The 26,054-nt window shown below is 36.2% G+C and overlaps 1 protein-coding gene across 2 annotated transcripts; it reads left to right on the top strand.

The window, feature by feature from the left end:
* The first annotated feature begins 488 nt into the window (after window positions 1-488).
* Window positions 489-14,751, top strand: ufm1 (ubiquitin-fold modifier 1). Of its 2 annotated transcripts, none has more exons than XM_046861623.1 (7): window positions 489-553; window positions 737-814; window positions 896-952; window positions 5,693-5,750; window positions 9,539-9,578; window positions 11,851-11,883; window positions 14,424-14,751. In XM_046861623.1, exons 1-7 carry the CDS (start codon window positions 504-506, stop codon window positions 14,507-14,509), a joined length of 402 nt encoding a protein of 133 aa, XP_046717579.1. In that variant the 5' UTR covers window positions 489-503; the 3' UTR covers window positions 14,510-14,751. The 2 variants fall into 2 exon arrangements, with proteins under 2 accessions (XP_046717579.1, XP_046717580.1); XM_046861624.1 differs by having other exon boundaries at window positions 542-553; window positions 724-814.
* The last annotated feature ends 11,303 nt before the right edge of the window (window positions 14,752-26,054 follow it).

Genomic DNA, 26,054 nt, shown 5'->3' with positions numbered 1-26,054 from the left:
TACGGAATTTATTTTGAGTGATTTTGTAAACAGACAGACAGACAGACAGACTGACTGACTGGCGTGTTCCTGGCATCAAAATGATCTGCCAGCCTATAGAAATCAGCTCTGTGGGATCCTGGTTGTGTAAAATACATGCGAATGCAGCTGACACAAACAATGTTATTTAGATAGATAGATAGATAGATAGATAGATAGATAGATAGATAGATAGATAGATAGATAGATAGATAGATAGATAGATAGATAGATAGATAGATAGATAGATAGATAGATAGATAGATAGATAGATAGATAGATAGATAGATAGATAGATAGATAAGTAAACAAACAAATAAATAAATAACAGGCACTTGGCTCACTATTGTTTTAAACCAACTGAATTTATATAAAGCTACATTGTCAGAATAGTAATTTCTTACACCGTTAAACAGATATAAATAAACTGGAACTAGAACCGATCTGTTTTCTTTAGAGGGTCTGTTCATTTCGGATAATGTGCTATGGGTTTTTCTGATTTTTTTTTCCCAGCACAGGGAATACAGTGTTTACGGTAAGCGATTAGGTGTCTCCAGAACTTGCCTGGCTGTAATTACACATTCAGTTTTATTTGATCGTTTCATGTGTTAGTGTGTTTAGGCTGTCCTCAAAGAAAATAAGTAATATTTAAAGAAGGGAGAAATAGATGGAAATAATACTGAAAAGCAAAAAAAAAAAAAAAAGTCTCTGTTCGTAGGTTGACGTGTTCCATCAGGACCCCGCTACTTCCGGTTCGGCATAAACTCATTGCTGTGGTCTCTGAAGTTGAAAACATGTAAGTGTAGTGCAGTTAAATGATTGTGTGACTTGTGGAGATTTATACCGAACTGAATGTGTGTATGTGTTTGTGTTTTAGGTCTAAAGTCACTTTTAAAATTACCCTGACGTCGGATCCTCGGTTACCCTACAAAGTGTAAGTGTGAGCTCAGCATTCAGCTCAGTGCATATCAACTCATTAAAGAATCAGTAAACAACTTAACAGTCAGTCTTTCACTGCGTCTTATATTCACTTGCTCGAATAGATGATCTACCATCTGAGAAATATACAAGCTTGTACTGCTCCCTCGTTTCATCCAGATGTTAGCAGCTAGCCTGTAATCCAGCTGTATAGCAGCGCAGATGTTATATGTTACACTATCGTTACTGCAGTCCCACATAGACATGTATCTTGTGATGAGAGACGTCACCTTGTTGATAAGTGAGATTAGATGAAGAATGTCTGAGACTGGTCTGAGAAGTCATTGGACGCCACTCAGTACAACCATAGTGTGCAGAAAAACATCTCACAACACAACACCTCAGTCCTTGTTGAAGCCGGTGTATAACAGTAATCACAGTTCAGTGAGCAATCTGAGGCTGAGCACAGTCACCCAAACCAGACAGTCAAAGACTGGAAAAGACCAGAGGATTTTTTTTGTAATCCAGTTTGTGTGTGTGTTATAGTCTTTTGCTGTTATAACATAGCCACCTCACGGTTTTTGCCAAGATGCTTGGCAGCTCAGATGGATATTTTCCTCTGATCTCTAATCAACAAGGTGTTTCCATTTCCAAATCTGTCACACACTCGGTTTGGTCTTATATTGGGAGCTCTGTGAGTGTTAGAGTTTTTATTGTACCCATGTAAAAAGTTCTAGAAGTCTTTATTTCATTGTCAGGCTTATGTCAAAGAGACAGCCTTCATATTTCAGTGTACTGTGCATTTTCTGAATGTTTAACAACGAGAGGCAACGTGGGATAAATCGGTATCTTTCAGTGTTTCGTGTATCATTTGGACAGGATTAGATATTAGAATTACATACTATGTGGAATTATGTATGGGTCATTTTGTGTCCATTTATATTTTTGTAAAACAAAAAAATGGGGTCTTTATTTTGGCTGATTTCTAATGATTTAATTTAAATCTGTTGTTTACATAATTTTTGTTTTGTTTTTTGGGAAGCAATGTTTAGGAATCAAAATCTACAGAAATCAATCAAATCAAATTTTATTTGTGACATACACACACATACAGAGTACGACATGCAGTGAAATGCTTTGTACGACTGTCCAATGTTATCCTGTACGACTGTCTAATTATATAAGCATGAAAAAATGTATAGAATTTAAGAATAAAAAAATAAAGTAGATAAATAAAAAGTATAAACTATAAGTGATATATGAAAATATATGTATATACATGAATTAGTATGGCAGATATTGGAAGTACAAATTAAAATGATTTAGTGTGTGATTGTCCTTAAAGTGTCCATGTGCAGTGGGGTGTGATATAAAGTGGCACTGTGCACTGTTCAAGTCCAGAGTTGAAGTGACAGTCCAGAGTCCGGAGCTCTGTGAGTTTTAGAGTTCTCATCGTACCCACATAAGAACTTCTAGAAGTCTTTATTTCGTTGTCAGCCTTATGCCACTTATGCCTCTGGAAAATATAATTAATTTATATAATTAAAAAAAAGAAATCCCATATGGGGAGCCATTTTTAGAATTTAATCCCTCTAAAAATATTAATTCCAGCCATGTGAAATTTATCTTTTAATTCTGTCAACATTTTGTATCCTATTTCTCGTTCGTCCGGCAAAGCTAAAGAAAATGCTGTGGCTTTTAGTGTCTATTAATTCAAGTGGAAAAGAACCGGCTTTCTGTGGTAAATTTGAAGTATTTAGACACATTAAAATATGTTTGGGCAACTCAAGAACTATCAGGATGAATTCAGACTGTAATTAATATAAACTGCTATAATGGCTTAGGACCGCAGTTTGCATGAATATATAAAAATATAATGAATAAACATTTGGTGCCATCCAGATGAGGATGCATTTTGAGTCTGGTTCCTCTCAAGGTTTCTTCCTTCTAGAACAAACTTATAGGCACTAAACTTAAACATTCTAACTTTTATAACCTCTTTATTTTTGTAAAGCTGCTTTAGGCCACTGTCCATTATTAAAAGCAATATACAAATAAAAAAGAAATGAATTGAATTGTTTGTCCAGATGTATGGCAGATTTTATGTAACCGGGAAAAATATTTCTGGAGATCTTATTTATTTATTTTGTATTTATTAATTTTATATTTGTCAGGGGAGTGGACAGTGTGGTGTTTGTCACATGCCACAAATAGAAAAAGGCTAAAACAAGTTTTAGACATGTATCTGACATGTAATGACTCATATGTCTGTTGTAATGTTGCATCTGGAGTCAACATGTTTTATTCCCACTTGATAAGTGATCTCTCGATAAGTCATAGAAATGGGAAATATCTTTATGGTGTACGCATGCTTCTTACACTTCATTGCTGGAGAGTTGATGATTAGAACTAGATGAGGCTACTTGTATTTTGGGTGAGCCTGTGATTTCTTCCTGGCTGATGGGATTGGAGCCCCGATCTGGTCTACTGCTGTTGTGGCTTGTATGCTTCAAGTTTCTCCATGTTCTATGCTTCTCTGCTCATTATGGTTATTTGTCAGCTCCAGTTTGGTCATTCTCCTATGACCTCTCTCATCATCAAGATTTTCCACCACAGAACTGCTGCTCACTGGATGCTTATAGTTTTTCCTACCGTTCTGTGTAAAATCTAGAGGTTATTGTGCATGAAAGTCATAGCAGCAGCTTCTAACTATTGACTATTCAGCTTATGCCATGGTCACTTATCAGCATTGACAAGGAATAGCAGTCTGCAGTCATTTTCATGAACTGTTCATTTTTACATGATTATAGATAGAGGAATTTATAATTCTGCCAGCTTTAAATTATACACAGAGATAAAGAAGTGTCACATTCATTGTAGTTGATGTTAATTAATAGTGTGCTGTGCTCTACTAATAACGAAGCTGTTGGTGTTACTGCCATGTGCCATTTTTTTTAATTTAAGTTTTATTTTAAGTTTTAATTTTATCAAAATGTTGTATGCAGAGAAATTCCAGTCTTTTTCTGCGGTTAACGCAGAACGCTTTTGAGGCTGTAGTGAAACCAGACCTATTTTCACAATATTTGATGATGAAATAAGCGTATAAATAGCGTGATATTAAGTCCATGATGTGTACTCAATTTCTCCCAGAACAGCAAATGTAAATCCATATGAAAAACAAATGAATTGGAAAATTCTTGCATAAGAAATAAGGTAATTAAAGCAGGAAGTTATTTATTTAGAGATTGGTCCATGTGAGAAACTGCAGTGTAAATTACAAGTTCTAAACTGGATTCTTTATCAGGGACGAAATAAGAGTTTGGCTGACAACCTTTTAGTGTTCGTCCTCTTTCACACTCATCGAAATATTCAGTGAAACCTATTTATTTATTTTTTATTGTTTTTTTTGTTTGTTTGTTTGTTTTTTCGGGAGGGGGGGACCCTTGTCACCTCACACAATTGCACATTTCTAGAATAATTAAACTAAAACATTCTGTGCCCCACTTTTCAATGGAAACCTGACAATTATGGGCTAAACCTTTTATTGAGAAACAGTTAAAACAAAGTAAAAGAATAACACTTACAGCTTTTTCCACACCCTGAAGACTCTGGAGATTCATCCACATGAGCCATTGCACAACTCCGTCACACCAGTGAGTTATTATTAAATATGAGCTGAGAACTGTAAATCTCACCTAAAATGTCTCACCATAAGCCTTCATATTCTGTCAAATAAGGTTTGTGTAGTAGAAATTTCTTTAATTTATACAACATTGTAATTTATTGTATATTCACATTTATACCTGTGTCTTTGGGCGATAGGGGCAGGAAAATATTAAAGCACTTTTTTTTTTTTTTTTTTTGCAATAAATTAGTGACCATAATCATTTGATCTGGAGACGGATGATCCGCTGTGGCGACCCCTAATGGTAGCCTAAAGAAGAAGAAGAATCATTTGATCTGTTTAGAATTATTCCAGATGAACGAGATGATTTAAGGCAACCACTACAATTTTAACTAATTAGGATTATTTGATATAATTATTTGTTTGAAATTATTTGACCTGATTTGAAGTACATGATTGGGATTATTTGATCCAGATTAATTGAGCTGATTTCTCTGTATTTAAGATGGTTATGATTATTTAATCGGGGTTGAGATAATATGAGGTGAATGTTTATTTGAGCTAGTTGTGGTCATTGTAGCAGGCCGTGATTTTTCACTGACTGCATGCCAGGCCTCCTCACCTACATCAGTACCTTTACCAGCCTTTTGAAACACTTTTGTGGCTGATAAATACAAATATCCATAAGCACATTCTAAAATGTAGTGGAACAGCTTCCCAGAAGATTCCCAGATATATTATTATATAAATTAGAGTTTATCTTGATTGAGCGGTTCAGGATTATTTCAGAAAATTACAAAAACTATGCTTTGTCATAACAGCAGTAGTTAGTGTCGCTGTATATATTTACTGTATATTCAAATAATCGGTTAGATTTTTTTTACTTTCTGTATGTGCACTTTTCTGAATTTGCAGTATGTTCTTTTGCTGGTTCCTAGATAGCGAATCAGTGTGTAATATTATGGTCAGTTCTGATTGCATCTTTGTGTTATGCACATTGCTATAATTTGTAAAGCCTTCAGTGTAGTGGAGAGTTATTATATTATTATATTTGTACCTGCCATAACCATTTTACATGAAGCATCTTAGCCATAATGAAGATACAATTTCTCTTCTCATTGTATGTTTCAGATTAAGTGTACCTGACAGTACGCCATTCACCGCTGTGCTGAAGTTTGCAGCAGAAGAGGTGAGATTGTTTTAATTTAGAAAACATTGTGGTGGATTGGAAGTGAAATAACAGCAGTGTGATCATACTCTGAAAAATTAATATGCAACACTTGTGAACTAAAGCTGGTTTTTAAGATCTAATTTTTTTTCTTTTAAAGATCCAATGTTATTTTTTTTATTATTTGGATAAAATCCTGCTTGTGTCCATCAATTTTCCAAGACAAAGAATTGAATACAAAAGCCAGTAATGGGTTGTGGAAATATCAAATCATGTTCCATGTTTTATTTTATTATTTTGTTCTCGTTTTGGTTTTTTTTTGTGTTTTTTTATGTTTTTTTTTTATTATTTATTTATTTTTATTTTTAAACACTGTAATTTCCTGCTGATTTGATCTGGTTGTGGTAAGCTTGCTAAAGATGTTGATCATATCCCTCTCAGCCTAATGATTCACTGCTTTTACATTCGTCTCTTACATATACTGTAATTGCAATAAACCCTTCTATACACACACACACAGCAAGCTTTAAGCTGTCTAACAGGCAAAATGTAGGGTTCTTTGTTTTTGCTGCTGCTGTTTATTTTTTACATTTTTTTTTTTATTTTGTCTGTCTGCTAAATAGAGTAGCTTTAGTAGGCTTTTTTTGTTTAAATCCCTTGCTCATTTATTGGCCTTCAAAATCCCCCTTAGTTTTTGTTTTATTTTCTTTGATGTAATTGTTCTTCTAGCTTCCATATTAGCATTTATTATAATGGCTAGCAAGCTGCCTTTGGATTATCAATACAAACATGTGTTCTTTAAGCACTAACTTCCAAGGTTTTCTTTATGCTCACATCTTTACTGCTTTCACCCCTTTTATATATTTCAGTTAGAAAAATTTACAATTTTAAGAAAAAAAAAAGGTCATTATTGTATTTGATGGCTGTGACATATCTAAAATGCAGGGGCAGCAAAAGGTCTTGGAAAGCAGGCGTTACTAAAAAGAAACAGCTGGAGGAACATTTTGCAACTACCCGTAATTTCCGGACTATTAAGCGCACCCAAATATAAGCTGAGTGAGCTAAGATTTTTATTTTGAACATAAATAAGCCTCACCTGTCTATAAGCCGCAGTGTCTACATTGAAACTAATGAACTTTACACAGGCTTTAATGAAAGACAGTGTCTGTTACACGGTGTAACGGGTGAAATATGTTGTGGCTCCTTTAAGAGCAGAGCGGTATTTTGGGAATAGCCTGCCGCCGCATTTTTTCCGGTATTACTGCATGTGTGCAAGACCGAGGAATATGTCCTTATTATTTTCTGATGCTCATTTCTAAGTTTCTTTGACTAACCCGTAACGATGTTGCCAAGAAAAATTAAAAAAAGCACGAGTTTTGGAAACCTGTCTGTGCTTATATGATTTCTGTTGCAACTGGAGTTAGCGAGCTATCCCATGACCCTGACTCAACGCGCTACAACGGCTTGTATCACAATCGGTGAAGCTTTTTTCCCGATGCCGTGCAGCTCAGAACACAGGTAAAGTGTGTTTTTTCATGCCCGGTTGTTTTCAGCATTTCCTGTTGACAGTCCGAGTGAGCGGCAGGTCAAACGTCAGAGGATCCTCATCCATATTTATGATTTGGTGCGGGCCGATTTAGTGGGAGCACGATTTAAGAGTTTAATTGGTTCACCTGAACCCGCTCGCAATTTCATTGGTCTAATGTTTTGGCGCTCAGTTTTTTGGCTTGGTGTTTGTGAAACCGGGAAAACCCAGGAAAAATTCATAAATAAGCCGCTTTGTTGTTTAAGCCACGGGGTTCGAAGCGTGGGGAAAAAAGTAGCGGCTTATAGTCGCTTATAGGAAAATACGGTAATTAGGTTAATTCAGAACAGGTCAGTGACGTGACTGGGTATTAAAAAGAGTATCTTAGAGAGGCAGATGCTTTAAAAAAAACTGTGAAACAATTTCAGAATGTTCCTTAACATAAAAAAAAAGAATATCTCGCCATCTACAGTACATAATATCATCAAACGTTTACAAGAATCTGGAGAAATCGCTGTGCACAAGGGACAAGGGCAAAAATCAATATAGGATGCCCTGCTCTTCGGGCCCTAAAGGAAGCCTCATCCTTTGGACTGAAGAAGAGAGGGACCACCCTGCTTGTTATCAGTGCTCAGTTTAAAAGCCTGCATCTCTGATGGTATGGGGTGCATTACTGCCTTTGCAGCATTAACATTTGGAAAGGCACCAACAATGCTTAAAGATATATATAGGTTTTAGAGCAACCATCCAGACGCTGTATTTTTCAGGGAAGGCCTTGCATCACCGGTACTGCATCTAATACAACAGCATGGCTTTGCAGTAGAAGAGTCCGGGTTCTGAACAAAAAATACGACAAAGAAGATCTAGGACTGTTGAGCTAGACTCCTGTATCAGACATACATGGAACAGCATTATACTCCCAATTCTCTAGCAACTGCTTTCCTCAATTCCCAGACATACTGGGATGTTACACAGTGGTAAACTTTTTTTTTTTTTTTAGGTGTGTTGCAGCCATCAAATGAAACAATTTTTTATATTCTTAAAATTGTGCTTTTTTATTAGTTTCAGCATTTGTTTTTTATTGTGAATAAAATCTGGGTTTATGAAATTTTTAAATCATTGCATTCTGTTTTCATTCACATTCTACATAGTGTCCCAACTGTTTTTAGAATTGAGGCTGTATTTCCTTTATTTCTGTTGCTTGCACAGCCATGGTATGACATCATTCCGTACAATACAGGGAAGAAACATGGATTTTGTTGTGGTGGATGTTTATGTAATAAAAGACATATGTAATATTTATAGACGATGGTGGTAGTGTTACAAATTGTTCACATTTTGTAGTCTATTCTAATAAATAGAAAATGAAAAACTAATACGCCAATGTATTTATAATTATGTAAGAAATTAGTTCATTAATTATTAATTGTTCAAGAAATAAAAGGAAATTATTGCCCTGCAATAACCACACCTGCCATTTCTGCACTTGGCCTGTACTGTACTTGCTTCCTTTGACTTCCTTCAGTGCTACAGCTCTGCATGCTGTTTGGAGCACTTTATTCTGATGACTTCTCTCCAGTGCTTCCTGAATCAAATGCCAAGGTTGAATGAATCACAGTAGTCTCAGGGGAAAGTGTATAGTGGAGACTGGAGGCTCTTTTGTCCCAGAAGGGTAGCTGTGTGTGTGTGTGTGTGTGTGTGTGTGTGTGTGTGTGTGTGTGTGTGTGTGTGTGTGTGTGTGTGTCTGTACATATATGTATGTATGCATGTATGTACACACACACCCACACACCCTGCACATGCAAACACACACTTCATTAAAAATAAACAGGAATTATCTCAAATGATTACGCATTAGTTTGAATTCAGATTCTGCGAGAGGCAGCCAGCAGGCAGTCATCACCCTTGGTTTCTCCGGCTTCGCGCTGAAATGTCATTGTGACTTGTGTTGTGTTTTCGAGGACCCCTGACTGAGAGTTCACTTTCTCCAAATGCATCTTGTTCTCTCGCACTTTCTCTCTCGCACTCTCTCTCTCCCTTTCTTTATCGCTTGCTCTCACTATTAAACCCTGAGAACCTCTTTTGTATCCGTCTGTCTCTCATTCAGTTGTCAGAGACCTCAATTACCTACACAGATTACCTGTTTTGCTGTGTCTGAGAGGCCATGCTGCGCCTAGTGACAGTATTTATCCTGTTGTGAGTGGCTGTTGGAATGTGTAACAATTTTCTCACATATGCCCCTCTCCCTTTCTCATTCTCTCTTTTTTTCTTCTCCCCCTTAAAGTTTAAAGTGCCAGCCGCAACCAGTGCTATTATTACAAATGGTGAGTAGAAATGACACCACCACCACCCACCCCTCCTTTGTAGCCTTAAGAGAACAATATTTACTGAGTCTGGAAATGACACAAGCTTTGTTTCCTTACATATAACTTGGGTCATTCTTTAATAGAACCCCCTACTGTATTTCATCCCATTTTAGAAAATATTAGGTAGTTTAAATTTAGGGGAGTAGGGGGAGGAAACCACAACTGAGCCAATAAAATAGAAGCAAGCAGAAAAAAGAATCTGGCATAATTTTAGACATTAGCAGGGATGGAGAGGATTTAAATAGTAAGTCCACCTAGATTAAGTCTATCTTAGGTTTAATTATATACATATAAAAAAAAAAAAAAACACATCCATTTATTTCATCATCATCCTCTTCATAGCTCCACTCCAGCTCTGGTGAATCACAATTATCCCTGTCAATTATTAGTATTTCTGTGCCTGTCATCTCTCTGCACAGACACACAAATACAACAACCTGAATCTCAGAGAATACTTTCCTCACAGGTATAATAAATATATGTATAGAAAGTTTGAAATGTCTACTTTTAAATAAACCAATTCACATAAACCATTTTCTCTGATTCAAATATTTTTGGATTATGTAATCATACGAAAATTAGAAGAGGTACAGTTTCTCCGGTATCACCTCATTTACCGTCCCTGTGGAAACATAGCAAAAGTTTAATTATCCACTATAATTGCTTTAAAACATTTACAGGAATATTTTGTCTTTATGTTCAGTATGGTTTCACTAATAATAAACATACATTTGCATAAAGCATCCATATTTGTCCATGTCCATGTTGATTAGAGTATTAAAAACCTAAAGTATTAATTTAAGGTTCGTGATTAGGTTGCAATTAATCACGAGTTAACTCATGACAATCATGCGATTAATCGAGGTTTAATATTTGAATTGACTGACAGCCCTAATATTTAGATATTAGATATTATTTGCATAGAAATATGCAAAAACATAATTTTATTTCAATATTTCTTAATTTTTTTTTCCAGCTCTTATTTAAAGCTGCGGTACATCCTCGATTATCTAGAGCTTAACTACACTGTTAATAAAATGATACAATTAATAGTAATAATACAATTTTTATCCACTCATAAATAAAAAGGAACGACTAATTTAGCAAAATGTAGATATTTGACTTTGAAATGTAGTGAAGTTAAAGTAAAAGTCTCCCCAAATGGAAGTATTAGAGTAAAGTACAGATATGCGAAAAAGCTATTTAGATACAGAAACAAATTACATTTACTTCTTTACTTTCCACCACGGTTTTTACCACCATTATTATTACCAACATTATCATTATCTTCACTTGCATAATTACCGCCATTATAATTATCTCCAGCACCACTATCATGACATCATCTTTACCCTCACCATTCTAACCACCACTATCACATCATCCTTATCACCATCACAGTCATCGCTATGCCACCATTATCATTATTATTATCATCATTATGGTTATCTCTACCACTTATTAACCATTTTTACCCAATCATTGTTTTTACCATTATCTCCACCAGCATTGTCCTTATAACACCACTTCAGTCATTACCACCATATTTACCTTGAACACCGTCCATATTACCACCATTAACTTCCCTGTAACTACTGCCATGTTCAGATTACCATCATTATTGACTCCTCCACCACTTCAGTCATCACCACCACATCATTACCCTTATGATTCCCCCACAACTATTACCTTCTATTATCATAATCACATTTATTATTACAACTAATGTTGTCAGTAACATCACACCTTCATTACCACTACTAGGAATAACAATGATAATTACCTCTCCCCAGTCACCACCACAATCATCATTACCACCTTATGACCATCACAATAACAACAACACTCCCGCAGTTCTGCATATCATCACCAACAATTTTATCAACATTACCACCACCACCACCATAATGATTCCCCCTACCATGCTGGTTTGTTTGGCGCTGAACTGCCCCCTAGTGAACAGAGCATTTAATCTTACAAGGGGTACGTAAAGGAGCACACGCGGTCACGCTTGTTTAGCTGCGTACTAGTTATGTGTCGAGTGACATCCAGTCGTAGTCCAGTACACACAGCTTTAGGATCTGCAGAGATGTACTGTAATAATACAATCAGTATTCTAAATGTTACTCAGCAGTCTGTCTTTTACTGACATATTGTTTGCTTTCCAGTCTGATAGCTTTTCTCACATAAACGCCATTCTAATGATTTCCTAATTTTTCTTTCTGTGCAGATGGCATCGGAATCAATCCAGCACAAACAGCAGGTTTGTCTCATCATGTAGAGTTGCACAGTCTGAAGCCTTCTATGCTTTCTGTTTGTAGAATAAGTTTTTCCTCAAAGCTAATAAAGAAATGGATTTTTGCCCCCTCACCCCTGTTCCTCACCCTAACCCCCCTACCTCGATTGTTTGAGCTATGTGACAATGTAGTTCATGGAAACAGACAGTGTTTTCCGTTTAGTCTGCTGGGTACAGGCCTCTGTTAGCTCCCCCTTAGGAAGAGCAGACTGAAAGAATGGTTCTCTATGGGGGTTGTTATGTAAATTTCACATATTACACAATGAATATTGATGCTGTGCTCTGAGAAGGCGATGTGCCTCTTTCTCCTGTTATGAGATCATTTCCCTCGTGAGAATTATTATTTTACATTTGAGATACATGCAGGTCGGCGTTAAAGTTCAGCTTTAAGTACAGAAGCTCAGTATCTCCATTAGAATTAAAAATCTATGATGTGAACTAAATTTGTGTCATAACCGTGTTAGAATAATTATCATTATTATTATAATTAAGGCCCATTATAACGAAAATGGCGTCATTCTATATGCGGTATCATCAAATATGAAAGAAGACTTGCAAAGCTCCTTTTAATAAGCTGAAGAAATGCGTCTAAATATCTATTAATAGAAACAAACACTCAAGCTAACAAGGTGACTTTATTGTAAGCCTAAAAACAAGCTAATGCGCCGTCTCTATGTATTCCCATATTTAAACAATGCAACTGAAGATGTACGATTTTCACAATTCGAAAACTAAAAATGTGTCATATCCTTGAGTGCATGTAGAACATTACAAGGTAAAAAACCTTTTATAGCTCTGCTTTTTTCATAGATTTCACATTTACCCGAAAGAAAAAAAAAACGCTACATTTAAGTTATGAATTCGCTTAAGACCCCTTCATTATTACTTTTAAATATCTTTAGAAGTTCTTCCTCTCTGGTCAGAGTTCTAGACTTTTTTTTAAAAGCAATTGTACTTAAACCTGTGCCTAAAACGTGATGAAGCTGTGTCCCTGTGGTGTTATTTCCTCCAGAGTTCTGACCCATGTGCACAGTGTAATTTATGGAATAATGGCATAGATGGATCCCTCAAATTGAAACCATTAACTCTGTGCTGGTGCAGTGTCATTAAGGATATTTTGACCTCAGACTCTAAAAGATATTTTTCCTGCAAACTCCATTTTGTGAGTGTATATGCTTATTATATCTTTTATATAGATGTATTTCATGTATAAATCATTAAGGAGGCCTATAGTAAAACTTTTAAGGCCTATATATTAGATCTAAAAAAACAAAACAAACATGCATACAACAGTCTTTTCACTTTAAACACGTAGTGGTTACAGTGATACCCTGTACATTCACACACAAACAAGCGTTCTGTGTAAGAACTACAAGTTCTTGGAGTTGGCAGTTCTGTCTGCACACAGGCTGTTCAACTAAATAAATCTCAGTAAATTTCTGTCAAATATTTCATGATTGCATCTGTTTCAGCACAGTATTATAAGGTTAAAAGGCAGTCTTGCATCTATCTCGCTATTGCACTCAATAGGTTTTTAAGATATAGCTACGTTTACGCATAGACAAAGAAGACCATTGAATATTTGTTTTTGCTTGATTTTTGTACAGAGCATTTTTCTATTTATTTGTATTTCAACTGGCAAATGAATGTTAGTGTGTTTCGAAAAGCAACAAGTTTGTAATTAAGATAAGGCAGAGATGAGTTTTAAATACATTGACATCATGAAGAAATGCATTTTATTATTCTATTTAAAGGTCTATGTCCTTATTTTATTACTTTATTTTCATCCACTTTTATTTCTAACCTGAACTCATTTGAAAATTTATAAAAAAAAAAAAAATAAAATAAATTCTGGGATTTACCTGACTTAACTTAACTTACTTGACTGTTGATTAAGTACATATATTTATAATGACCAGGCATAACATTATAACTTCATGACAAGTAAAGTGAATAACACTGATTATCATCAAGGCACCTGGTAGTGGGTGGGATATAATAGCAGCAAGTAAACATTTTGTCCTCGGAGTTGATGTGTTAGAAGCAGGAAAAATGGGCAAGCGTAAGGATTTGAATAAGTTTGACAAGGGCCAAATTGTGATATCTAGACCACTGGGTCAGATCATCTCCAAAACTGCAGCTCTTGTGGGATGTTCTGGGTCTGCAGTGGTCAGTATCTATCAAAAGTGGTCCAAGGAAGGAACAGTGGTGAACCTGTGACGGGGTCATGGGTGCCTGAGGCTCATTAAATGCATGTGGGGAACTAAGGCTGACCTTTGTGGTCCATAAATGAGCTCCTGTAGCTGAAGAAGTTAATGCTGTTAATGCTCAATGGATCAGAACTGTTTTGGCAGCAAAAGAACGACTAACACAGTATTAGGCAGGTGGTCATAAGGTTATGCCTGATCAGTGTGTATTTATTTTATAAATAAAATGTCTGTAATATACTAAAATGTTTTATAACTGATCTCAAATCATGTTTTCTGTTTTTGTCTTCATCTTGGTAGGAAACGTTTTCCTAAAACATGGATCGGAGCTTCGAATCATTCCTCGAGATAGAGTTGGAGCAGGTCAATGTCCGACGAGTGTCTGAGCAATCAGGGATTATTCATCATCGTGGAAAAGACAAACATGCTTGTTTATTTATTTCCCAGTCATGAGGTGTTAGTTTGCTTTTTTTTTTTTTAAACAAAAGCAAAAAAAATCCCTCCTCTGTCATCCATTCATGTGGACTTTCTCCCTCTCAGTGATTCATGTTTACTGGACAGAAGATTTCCCAAAAAAAATTCAGTTTGTCCATTAATAATTTAAATAAACACTTTTTTTGGCACATTATTCGCTTAATTTGATACATTCTTAATGTGACCTGTATTTCAGTCTTTATGTCTGTATTGAGTCAGCTTTATGTTGGAGGTTTGTAACATTGATCAGATTTATTTAAAGTCACTCACTGCATGGCCAAAAAAAGTCACCACTTGGATTTAACTAAGCAAAAAGGTACAAGCCTTCAATTGGAGAATTACTGCAACATTATTTATTTTTAACTGCAGTTAGAAGCTTCTAATTTCTTAACCATCTGAGAAGACATTCTGTGGTTATAGCAAATATGTTTCTCTATTTCAAAAGGATCTAAATTGCCTTGCATCAAGCAAAGAAAACAGCTAGGGAGATAAAATAGGGTTAAACACTGTCCAACGCATTGTTAAAACCCGGAAGAATGGTAAAATAGATAAGAATACAACTCACGGCTATGTTTAATAGTGAAAGTAAGAGCATTTGCACACAAACAATGTGAGGAAAGCTCAGGGGATTGCGATTAAAGAGCTGTGTAGCCTGTAGAAAACTCCTTATCGCTGAGGTTTTAGTTTGCTAGGGAGCATAAACATTTGACTCTAGAACAGTGGAAAAGGGTTATATGGTCAGATGGTCTCTATTAAGAAGAGAAACCTTTTACATAGCAGTTTAATTCTCCCGTCATCTTTACAAGATCTTGTTGAGGAATGCAACTCTGGAAGGAAATAACTGTTGCATAAGCTTATCGAAACTGAGGAAAATGAGGGCCATAATCAAAGCAGAAGGTGGTCCACCAAAATATTATAATGTGCCTTTTTTGGCCAGGCAGTGTATTTCAGAGCACTTTGCATGTGGTGTACTTGTGGTCTCATGGCTACTTGAAATAATGGCTGTATTGAAATTCTAGCAGTCTTGCAGAAACATTCTTTGCTCAAACAGAAGGTTTAAAGAGAATAAAAAAATATATAATAAAGAGTACAATCCCACCACCAAACAGTGTTTAGTGTTTTCATATGTATTAGTACATTGTGTGAAAAAGAAGTCAAAGCAAGAGATGCATGACAGGAATGGGGTTGTTTGGATGGTGGATTTTGGAAGTAAAAAATATAAAAGCCTTGGTGATAAACAGTACAAACATATTCTGTACTGTAATAACATTTGAAGATGCGAAATATGAATTTCACTGGGCTGTAACGTATATGTGACAAATAAAGGCTACTCTATATTCTTATAACATTCATGTAAAACTATTGGCATGTTCGTTTAAATCAACCAGTTTATGCATCCTTACCTATGTATTAAATTCTAACAGAACATACTGTACATCCACAGTCTATAAGTTTATCCATAGCATTTTTTGCACGCATTACAGCTCAAGGTATATGATTTATGAAGGCGTATAAGTGCACGGCCTGTCTAGTAAATGACATCTCCTGCTATTTCTTTTCTTTTTGTTCGCTCTCACCCTCCATTAAAGGCCGGGTCTGGTATTTAATAGCTTGTCATAATGGATGTTTCATTTGTTTTAATCAGAATGTGAGCAGTGCCCATTGCCTGCCACTCATTACTGAGGGAAAAAAGGGGGCCATTATGGATTCAGCAGGACTGCTATTATTCTAATGTACTTCCTGTTGCGTTTAAGAAACCATTGCTTTCGGTGCGCCTGCCTCTGCTTCGGCTGCGGCTCTTTCATTAGCCAGGGGAATGTGGCATGCGCTCACACAGCTCAGGTGTTTGCAAATGTTGCGCTCTACAAATAGAAAGCTTTAACTTAAACTGATAAAACGGAGGCATATTGGAAACAATGTGTGCCATGCAGTGGTGTTTAGTTCTTTTGTTCAGTATTTCAGGACATGCAATCAGTACATACACTTTATCTTGTTGTTTCATGTAATGAATTAAAAGAAAAGAAAAAAACATGAATGCCACATACAAACATCCTGGATTTTGCACACGCAAGTTGTGAATAAAAATTCAGGTCAACTCTAGGAGTTCAATCATGCAAATCAAATGCATGGAACTGATGAATATTTATAAGATTTTGCATTTAATAGATTTAATAGGGAGCAATATGATGCTGCTGTGAAACGTTTTTGTGAGATCGTGTTCTGTGTGTGAGGGCTACACAGTTTGTCAGAAAGCTCAGACTTGTGACAAATGGTGCGAGTCCTCAGAAAGTAGAAAGCGTCTCAAATTGTATTGGGTTGCCATCTGTTTTGTCACCAAATCCTTTCTGAAAGCACAAATAAGAAGCCAAATGAATTCAGACTGAATCGCATGTATGTGTATGAGGCACACTTATACTGGGGCAGAGCCTTTCCTTGGGCAAAGTTACTATATGCAAGCCAAGGCTATACTTTTTAGCCTTTTATTAGCTGTACCGTATACTTTTGAGCGAATGTCCTTTTTTTATGTGCTCATATTGTACCATCCTTTTCCGCAAAGTTTACCACATAGTGTCATACCTTGTGACACATTGATTGATTGTTTGATTGTTTTCTAGAACATAATATCCACAAGCAGACTTGATATATGGTTTGCATGGGCTAGAGTGGAAGATCTTGAATGATCTGCTCTGACCTCAATCCTTTGGAATAAGGGCTCTTCATCCTACTCCAGTACCTGATTTTACTCATGCCACTGTGGTTATATGAGTACAAATCTAAAGAGCCATAATCCAAAATCTAGTGGAAGATATTCCCAGGAGAGTGGAGTTTAATATAACAGCAAATGGGGACTAAATGTGAAACTGGATGTTCAAAAAGCACATACACACCTTATAGTCAGGTGTTTACAAACCTTTTTCCATACAGTGTATCACAAAGTGTTCATTCAGCTAATTTCCCAATTCCCTGTGGGATGATACCCCATACAGTTACAGTTTAAGTAGTTCTGCAATGAGGCTGCTTTAAAAATCTGCACCTTGACCATTGTTGTGTACGGTACTGAAGTCCGATTATTATTCTTTGAATTGAAATTCAGACAGCTGTCTCAGCAGATTTCAATAAGATGCATCTCAGACAGCACTATATACTCATATATCATGCACTATACAATACCTAAAATTATTTTTTTCCCTTGCTTGGTGTCCAGCAAGTCATGCATTCCCCTTATTCATCTCTAGCTTTTTAGTTTTCCCCATAGAAGAAACTACAGATTTTTCTATAAGAAATTGACATCCCAGCATTCTGTAAAGCATTGTTCTGCACCTTCAATCTGTCCAACTGTTTAACTGCAATGTCTTCAAAACATCTTTCCTTTTTTTTTTTCTTTTGTAAACATTTTTATTTTTATAGATAAAAAAATGAGTCACTTTAGAAATGACAGGAAGTTAATAATGTGTTTATGATCTAAACGGTTGTACACTCTGCATTAACCCAGCTGCACTTGTTTCTTTATACATCATTTTGACAGCATCAGAAAGAAAGAATACTGTTCATTAGTTTGTGTTGACTCATAAATCTTAAGATTAATCTGTTGTGACTGAACATTTCAACAGAGAGCTTCCTGAAATGCCATCATTGCTCAGTTACTTCAGTTTCATTCAACTAAATGATTCCTCCCTGACTTGGCTCACAGACTGGGCTAACAGGTCTCTGTTTAATTGGGTCCTTTCCAATGCTGGAAGGTATTTAAAAATCAAATGAATAGTAAACCAGCTTTGTTCACAAGCATCCAAATACTCCACAAGGCATTAACCGATTATCTATCCATAGTGTAAATGGCATTTCATCCAGTGGCCGACAGACACTACACTTCAGTGCCATGAATTCAAGTCTACAGGCTGCTTTCTTCTCTTATCCAAGAAGCTAAGAGCCTATCTTTTCTGTAACTAAGTCAGATTCTTACTTAAAAATGTAAGCATGAGTTTACAGCTAAAATAAAATGAAACAATATGAGCATAGTCTGTCCAAAGAACTAATGAACAAAATGAAAGTATTTGAAAAATTCAGTTAAAAAAGAGAGGCACAATTTAGCTTCTTCAGAGAAATTAATGCAGTTCACATTCTGTGTTATGTAAAGGAGGTTTGCACTTCTTGAACATCACATTAGCTTTTGCTGATTCTACTGCCATTACTTATAGGCACATTATGAACAAAGACCTTGACGTCACCAAAACATATCCACAGTCTGTCAACACTAAAGTCTAAACTAAGTCTTGCTTTGTTTGTTTGGTTTGGAGGTTGTTTAGATTATCTGATCACCTCTCACCTTGACTCTCTGAAATAACTTACTGACTTCTGCTGCTGAATGTTGCAAGAAAATATTGTGTTCTTTGTTTACTTATCAATGTAATGGGTTTTTCAGTAGGATTGGTGTGAACAGCTTTCCTACAAGGGCATTTTGTAGCAGCGTTCTGAATGTGGCCAACTTGAAAGTCAGTAGGAGTGAGACAGAGTACATGTGTGTAAATGAGTTGGAGGGCAGTGGGGTGCTGCAGTTACATGAAGGAGAGGTTGTAAAGGTGGATGAATTTAAGTATCTGGGATCAACTATGCAAAGTAAAGGAGAGTGTGTTAGAGAAGTGAAGAAAAGAGTGCAGGTAGGGTGGAGTGGGTGGAGAAGAGTGGCAGGAATGATTTGTGATAGAATGGTATCTGCAAAATTAAAAGGGAAAGTTTAAAGGACTGTGATGAGACCCGCGATGTTGTATGGTTTAGAGACAGTGGCATTGAGTATAAGACAGGAGGTGGAGCTGGAGGTAGCAGAGCTAAAGATGTTGAGGTTTTCTTTGGGATTGACAACGATGGACAGGATTAGAAACAAGTTTATTATTATATTCAGCAACTAATACTGACCTTCATTGACAGAGGCATGAACAAGCTGCAGATTATATAGTAGCGTTAAATGGCTACCTACAAAACTTTGTATTTATTTATACTGTATATAATTGTTATAAAATTATTTTCTCAATTTTGTTTATTGTTCACCCTTCTACCCTTTCCCTGGATGTGAGTTTACATGTTACTTGTAAAAGAAGTGACCTGTATGTCCTAAAGTCAACTGGTCTGTCTGTTTGTTTAGACCTCCTTTGATATGGCCTGGTCTAAAACATCTATGTAGTTCTGTGTATGTGTAGAATGCTCTAAATAAAAAGAATTAAATGATATTTCCTTTGCTGGATTGTTTGTGCTTTTGCTTCTTGCATATTATGTTCAAGAAACCTTTTATTTAAAGGGTTAGACTTTCTATGCAATTACCCTTAATTATGTGGTTAGAAAGTGCTGCTTTACTGCCTCTGTTCAGCAGACCAGTAGGGCATCAGCTTTATAATATGCCCTTTTCTTTTTAGTTATCCATCAGCTACACTGACTGCCCTGTTTCACCAAATTTAACATTTATTTGTACTTTTCCACCAGCGGGTAGGGTTAAAAGAAGTAGAAATAACAAGCATGTAAAATTATTTATAGTTTTAAAAAGCGATTTTTTCAATGTAAAAGCATGTCCATTCACTAAAGTGCTACTAAAGTATGTCAGTTAAGGTTGTTATTGGGTCTTGCAGAGGATTTAGGCCTTAACAGAAATTCTGTGATAAATCGTCACGTACTGTCAATAAATTGGGACAAAATGAAAATTGCTCACTAAAAGATTATGTTTAATCATTAGTGTATTTCCTGATTATGTTTACGATCATTGCAAAACATATTGCATTGTTATTATGTCAATGATCACATATAGGAAATACTTTTCATAGAATACAGTGGAAATTTGACCTACGAGTGCATTAATGTACGAGTTTTCTGAGGTACGAGCAGTCACTCTGTCGATTTTCTGCTTTATTATTCAAGCAATACATTGAGGTACGAGCTCGAGACGCCGCTGCTAGATGGCGAAGCGAAGCCAGAAAAAGAAGATTGTGACGAAAACTAAGATAAGCAAAGAAGAAAAAGTAAAAAAATAAATGTTTAGGGATACGTAGTGTACAGTAGTGATAGTAAAAAAACTAGTTTTACCTCCTCCTCCACTTATCGCCTCTTAGTGCTGTGTGTGATCTCTACAATAGTGAAAAATGTACATACACATAGAAAGCTTGTTCAGGTAAAACCTTGTTTATTGATATTTACTATGTTCTAAAGTAAAAACAATTCTTTCACTTCTTGGTCATTGTATTTTGCCAAGAGTCTTCAAATTCTATCTCTGGATAATGAATAATGAATAGTGTTCCTCACATCAGAATCTCCAATTAAGTTTTATTTAATCTCATCTTGTAAAACAGGAAAGCCGTCACATAAACATTTCAAAGTATGCTATATGATTTATTGTAAGCACCCTAAATGTCAAATGAACACATCCTCTAGTTTGTTTAGTCTCATTTTATTGTCCTTTAGCCGCTCTGGTGAGAAATACAATTGAACAATGTGGATCAATGCTTTTTTTCCTGTTTACACTACACTCTGTCACTGAGCACAGGGATATTGAAGTAAAAGCCAATAAAGTAATGGAGGTCTACTGGAGGAAGAAAAAAAATATGATATGGTTGTTGTTTTGTACTGATTTGTTACAATGTCTCTTAAAAGCACTATACAAATAAATTCAATTCATTTTTATTTGTATAGCGCATTTAAAAATGAACATTGTCTCAAAGCAGCGTTACACAGATAATGTGGTGATTAAAAGTGAATATGTTCTCTATAAGTAAGTTTGTCCCTGATGAGCAAGCCGGTGGCGACTGTGGCAAGAAAAAAACTCCCCAAGATGGCATACAATGTTGCGGGGTACAGTGTTGATGATCAGAAGCGAAAAGAAGTCCAGAGTCAATGTAGCAGATTGTTGGCTTTAGCTACAGTCTAATTCATCCTCAAAATGCACGTTCTTACTCTGGAATTTCATGGAACCACCCAAGGTATTTATGAGAAACCATCCCAAGCTGCACAGAGTGGCCTTTAATCGAAGAGAACAATATCCAGAGGCAGGCCTGGATGAAGTGGGAAGATCCACGGAGGAGGGAGGGGCAGGACCAATGGTCACCTCAGGAGCATGTTTAACTCGACCGAGAGAGAGAGAGAGAGAGAGAGAGAGAGAGAGAGAGAGAGAGAAGAGGGGTGACAGGAAGAGAAGGATATGGATTATTATGTGTCGTTATTGTTGTATGAAAGTTAATGTCACTGTGCAGTTTGGACTTTGGCAAGACTCGCTATGGCAGCATAACTAAAAGGGAGAACCAGAAGGTAACACAGACATGATGGATCTCAGGGATAAGAGATGACCCACCACGTGAGAGTGAGGGGACAACAGCATACAAATATCCCAGTTCACCAAACACTCTATATCCATATTCCCTCCAGATCTGCCTTCTATATTTTATATTGGTAACAATACAAATAACTTGAAGAGCCTTTATTATTTTAAAACCAAATTTCATTATGTCTATGATTAGGCTGACTTTTTTTTATTTTACCTGTCTCCATACCCCCCTGTCCTCTACATCTACCTCTTCCAAACCAACTACCTGCATATCTTCCTTTAGGATATCCATAAATCTCCTTCTTGGCCTTTCTTTTTTCCTTATTTCTGATAGCATTCTCTTAATGTTATACACCATGTTTCTCCTCTGCACATGTCCAAACCATCTCAATCGCACCTCTCCTTGTCTCCAAATCATCTTACATGCGATGTCCCTCTATTAAATGAATTTTTAATCTTGTCCATCGTCGTCACTCTCAACTCCACCCTGCCTGCACTATTTTCTTCACTTCTCTAACACACTCTCCATTACTTTCATCCACCTTCACCACCTCTTTTCCCTGCAACCACACCACTCCACTGCCCTCCCTCTTATTTACAAACATGTACTCTGTCTCACTCATACTGACTTTCATTCCCCTTCTCTCCAGCACAGACCTCCATGTCTCCAGGCTCATCTCAACCTGCTCCCCACTATTACCACAAATCACAATATCATCCGCAAACATCATAGTCCATGGTCTGCTCTCGTCCATCAACCTGTCACCACTGCAAACATGAAAGGGTTCAGAGCCGATCACTGATGCAGTCCCACCTCCACCTTAAACCAGTCTGCACCAGTCCTGCACCACCCTTACATACTTCTCTGTCACACCTGACATCCTCATACAATACCACAACTTCTCTTTTGGTACCCTGTCGTTTGCTTTCTTTAGATTCAATTATTAGGCTGACCATTATTTATAAAAAAAAGCACAGAATAGCACATTTGTGTATGCAGGACAAACCGGAAGAGGCATGGCATTTCTTGATAGAACACAGATGCAAATATGATGACACGTTACTGACATTTGGAAAAGTCTTACATGTTTCATAATGCCAATATTTATGCCAGTAAAACACACATAAACATCTTCTGTGGTAGACATATGCCTATATCATATATCATTTATTTAGTGATTAGTTACCTTATGTCTTCACCTCTAAAACTAACACCTGTCTATACCACTGAAGTATCTCATGCTTGGATAGCAACTTACTTCCCTCTCCTGCATACTGTTTGAGAGACTGATTTCAATAGATATAATTCCTATCATTATGTCTTTGTTGCCATTTTACCTGCATTCTATCCTTGCTTGCTATCTATTTACTTCATTGTTTCACTTTTTTCTCCCCACATTGAGTTTATTGCTTGCATTTTGCTTTGCATGATATAACAGCCATGGCTGATTGACAGACATATTTAAAAGAATCTTTGACAAGCAACTCTAAAGGCTAATGTTTACATGTTTAAAATGAACTGCTTGCAAAGAGCTACCAAAGCATTTGCATAGAGAACATGTTTAGAGTTAATTGCCTCTGATTCTGGTTTGCATAGTACATGCTAAAGTTAAATAGAGGCTCTTTTCTTTGTACACTTAAAGATAAATGTAATCCTCCAAAATTAAGTCACACTGCAGTGATATGTTTCACATCACAGATCGATAGCTAACCACATTAGTAAGTGAATGTATTTGCATGTACATTTCATGCCTAATTGTATTTGCCATTGGATTTAGCTTGACAGAATTTTTTTCCACCTACGGTTGTACAGACTAATGGTCACCTAGGTAAGTAATAAATTCACAGATGCGAGGAGCTGATGACTAGTAAGTCTGTGGAGGTAAGTAGACAGACAGAATTTTGCAGTCAAGATAGCAAAGAAAACAAGCTAAATGTACTTTGTTAGTCAAAAAATGTCTTAGGCAAGATAAAGCATATCCTAGAGTCAGCTGCAGAAGATCAAAAAAAAGGTTGGAATTTGTTTTTTTTTGTTTTTTTTTCTTCAGAGCATCAGAGCAGAATATGCCAGTTCAAGGTTGCATTAAAAAGCATAGAAATGTAGCAAGGGTATGGCTGCTAACTGTAGTGTAGTTTGACATGTTCTATACTGCAAAAATAAACTCTATGCTTTTGCTTTAAATATGGAAAGGACAAAGTCACATACTTTGTTTTATTGCTGAAGAACTAGTAGTCATTCTACAGCAACTACAAAGCTGTCTAGACTGTCACTTCACTTATTTATTACAGTATCTGTTAGAAAAAAAAAGGACAGATTCATGTCAGGGTAAGGAAGGTACAACCTACATGCTGATAGACTGTTTGTGAACCATTTTGAATTTCCTATATTTTCTGCACTATTTTGTTAAGTCAAGTCAAGTCAAGTCAAGTCAAGACAGGTCAAGTCAAGTCAAGTTTATTTCTATAGTGCTTTTCACAACAGACATTGTCTCAAAGCAGCTTTACAGAAATTAACAGTGAAGGTGAATGGTGTACATTTATCCCTGATGAGCAAGCCATGGCGACTGTGGCAAGGAAAAACTCCCTTAGATGTCATGAGAACGAAACCTTGAGAGGAACCAGACTCAAAAGTGGAACCCATCCTCATTTGGGTGACATCAAGAGTGTAATTATTTTCTTTAAACAATACAGACATTTTTGTCCTGAAATGTAATCAGAACTTCATATATGAACTAATACGAGACAAGGCTTTCTCGTGTATTGTTGTCTTACTGCATTATCCACACTCCCCACTGACATTCTCCTGTATAATTTATAGGTCCATCGACGGCAAAAATGTCTTAGACTCCCAGGTAGCAAAGCATCTCTTAACCAATATACTGCCACCACTTCACAGTTGGGATGAAGTTCTTATGTTGGAATGCATTTGTTAATTTTCACAAAAAACATAACACTTTTGATTTCACAGTCCACAGGAAATTCTTCAAAAAGGCTTTTGGCTTGTTCATGTGGGCTTGTGTAAACTTCAAATAGGATATATTTTCTTTTAGAAAAGTAATGATTTCCTTAATAGAGTAATGTTTTAAACACTAGTGCATGCTGGAACATGGACATTACTCAATGCAAGAATGGCTTTGTAGATTCTGGTCTTTGGAGTGATTTGGAGTGGCTGACCAATTTTTGGGACAGTAACAAGTAGTGAATTTCCTTTATTTGTATACTATTGGCCTCACAATGGAAGCCAAACTCTTTGGAAACGGTTTGAAACGATAGAAATGGTTTTTGGGGTCGTCAAGTATCTTCTTTGATAGAGACTTGGCAAATAAAAATGTGTGTTTAACAACATATGGTGATAGTTAATATCCTTTAGTTTATGTAAACTCACAGCTGATTGATATTCTCTTGGAATTTGGAAAATTCTCTTTGATCCTCTTTATCTAGTTTTAGGACGTACATGAAGATTTTATTTGAGATTAAGATCTTAAGATTTTATTTGATTTTAAATGACCTAAAAAATCCCTCTTTACCTGCTGCTGCATCACCTTGTACTCCTGCCTACTTTTCTCATCACTCTGTCGATCCCAATTCAGTTTTACAAAATATTTTATAGCTTAGCCTTTCATTTTTGAACAACAGTAAACAACAAAAAAAGATATATTCTTTTGTTATCCACCCATATGGTCAATATAATCCGGTACTTACAGTGGGTTACAACTAAATATCCTCTTTTTGGTGTTCAATATGAACTTATCTAAATATATCAGACTAAATTCTTTACAATTTCCAATACTATAAGACATCACTGTGGGATTAAATAGGGTCTGAATACAATGTAGATAAAAAATATCACCCTTTGCACATGCAGATTTTGCATCCATGCACGCTCAGGAAGAAAATTGTGGCCTGATTATAACCTGTCTCTTCGCTTTGTGCTCCCCCGCAGAATTGTTTTCTTGACTTCAGAACAGTAATTAATTTGGCAATTTGGGTAGAGATGCAAATAAAAGGAAATGCAATCTTAGCAGAAGCAAACTGTTTTGCCCTGAAATGAGTTTGGCTTTTAAGCTGTTGTGCTTTTGTATTAGAAGTGGACACATACTGAGTGACTGCACATTTTAATTAAAGGATTCTCTGCAGAACAAACTGGGACACATTCATGA

The sequence above is a fragment of the Silurus meridionalis genome, chromosome 11 (assembly GCF_014805685.1).
Source record: "Silurus meridionalis isolate SWU-2019-XX chromosome 11, ASM1480568v1, whole genome shotgun sequence".
In the NCBI taxonomy this organism is placed as follows: Eukaryota; Metazoa; Chordata; class Actinopteri; order Siluriformes; family Siluridae; genus Silurus; species Silurus meridionalis.
This window is presented reverse-complemented; position numbering and strand designations above follow the sequence as displayed.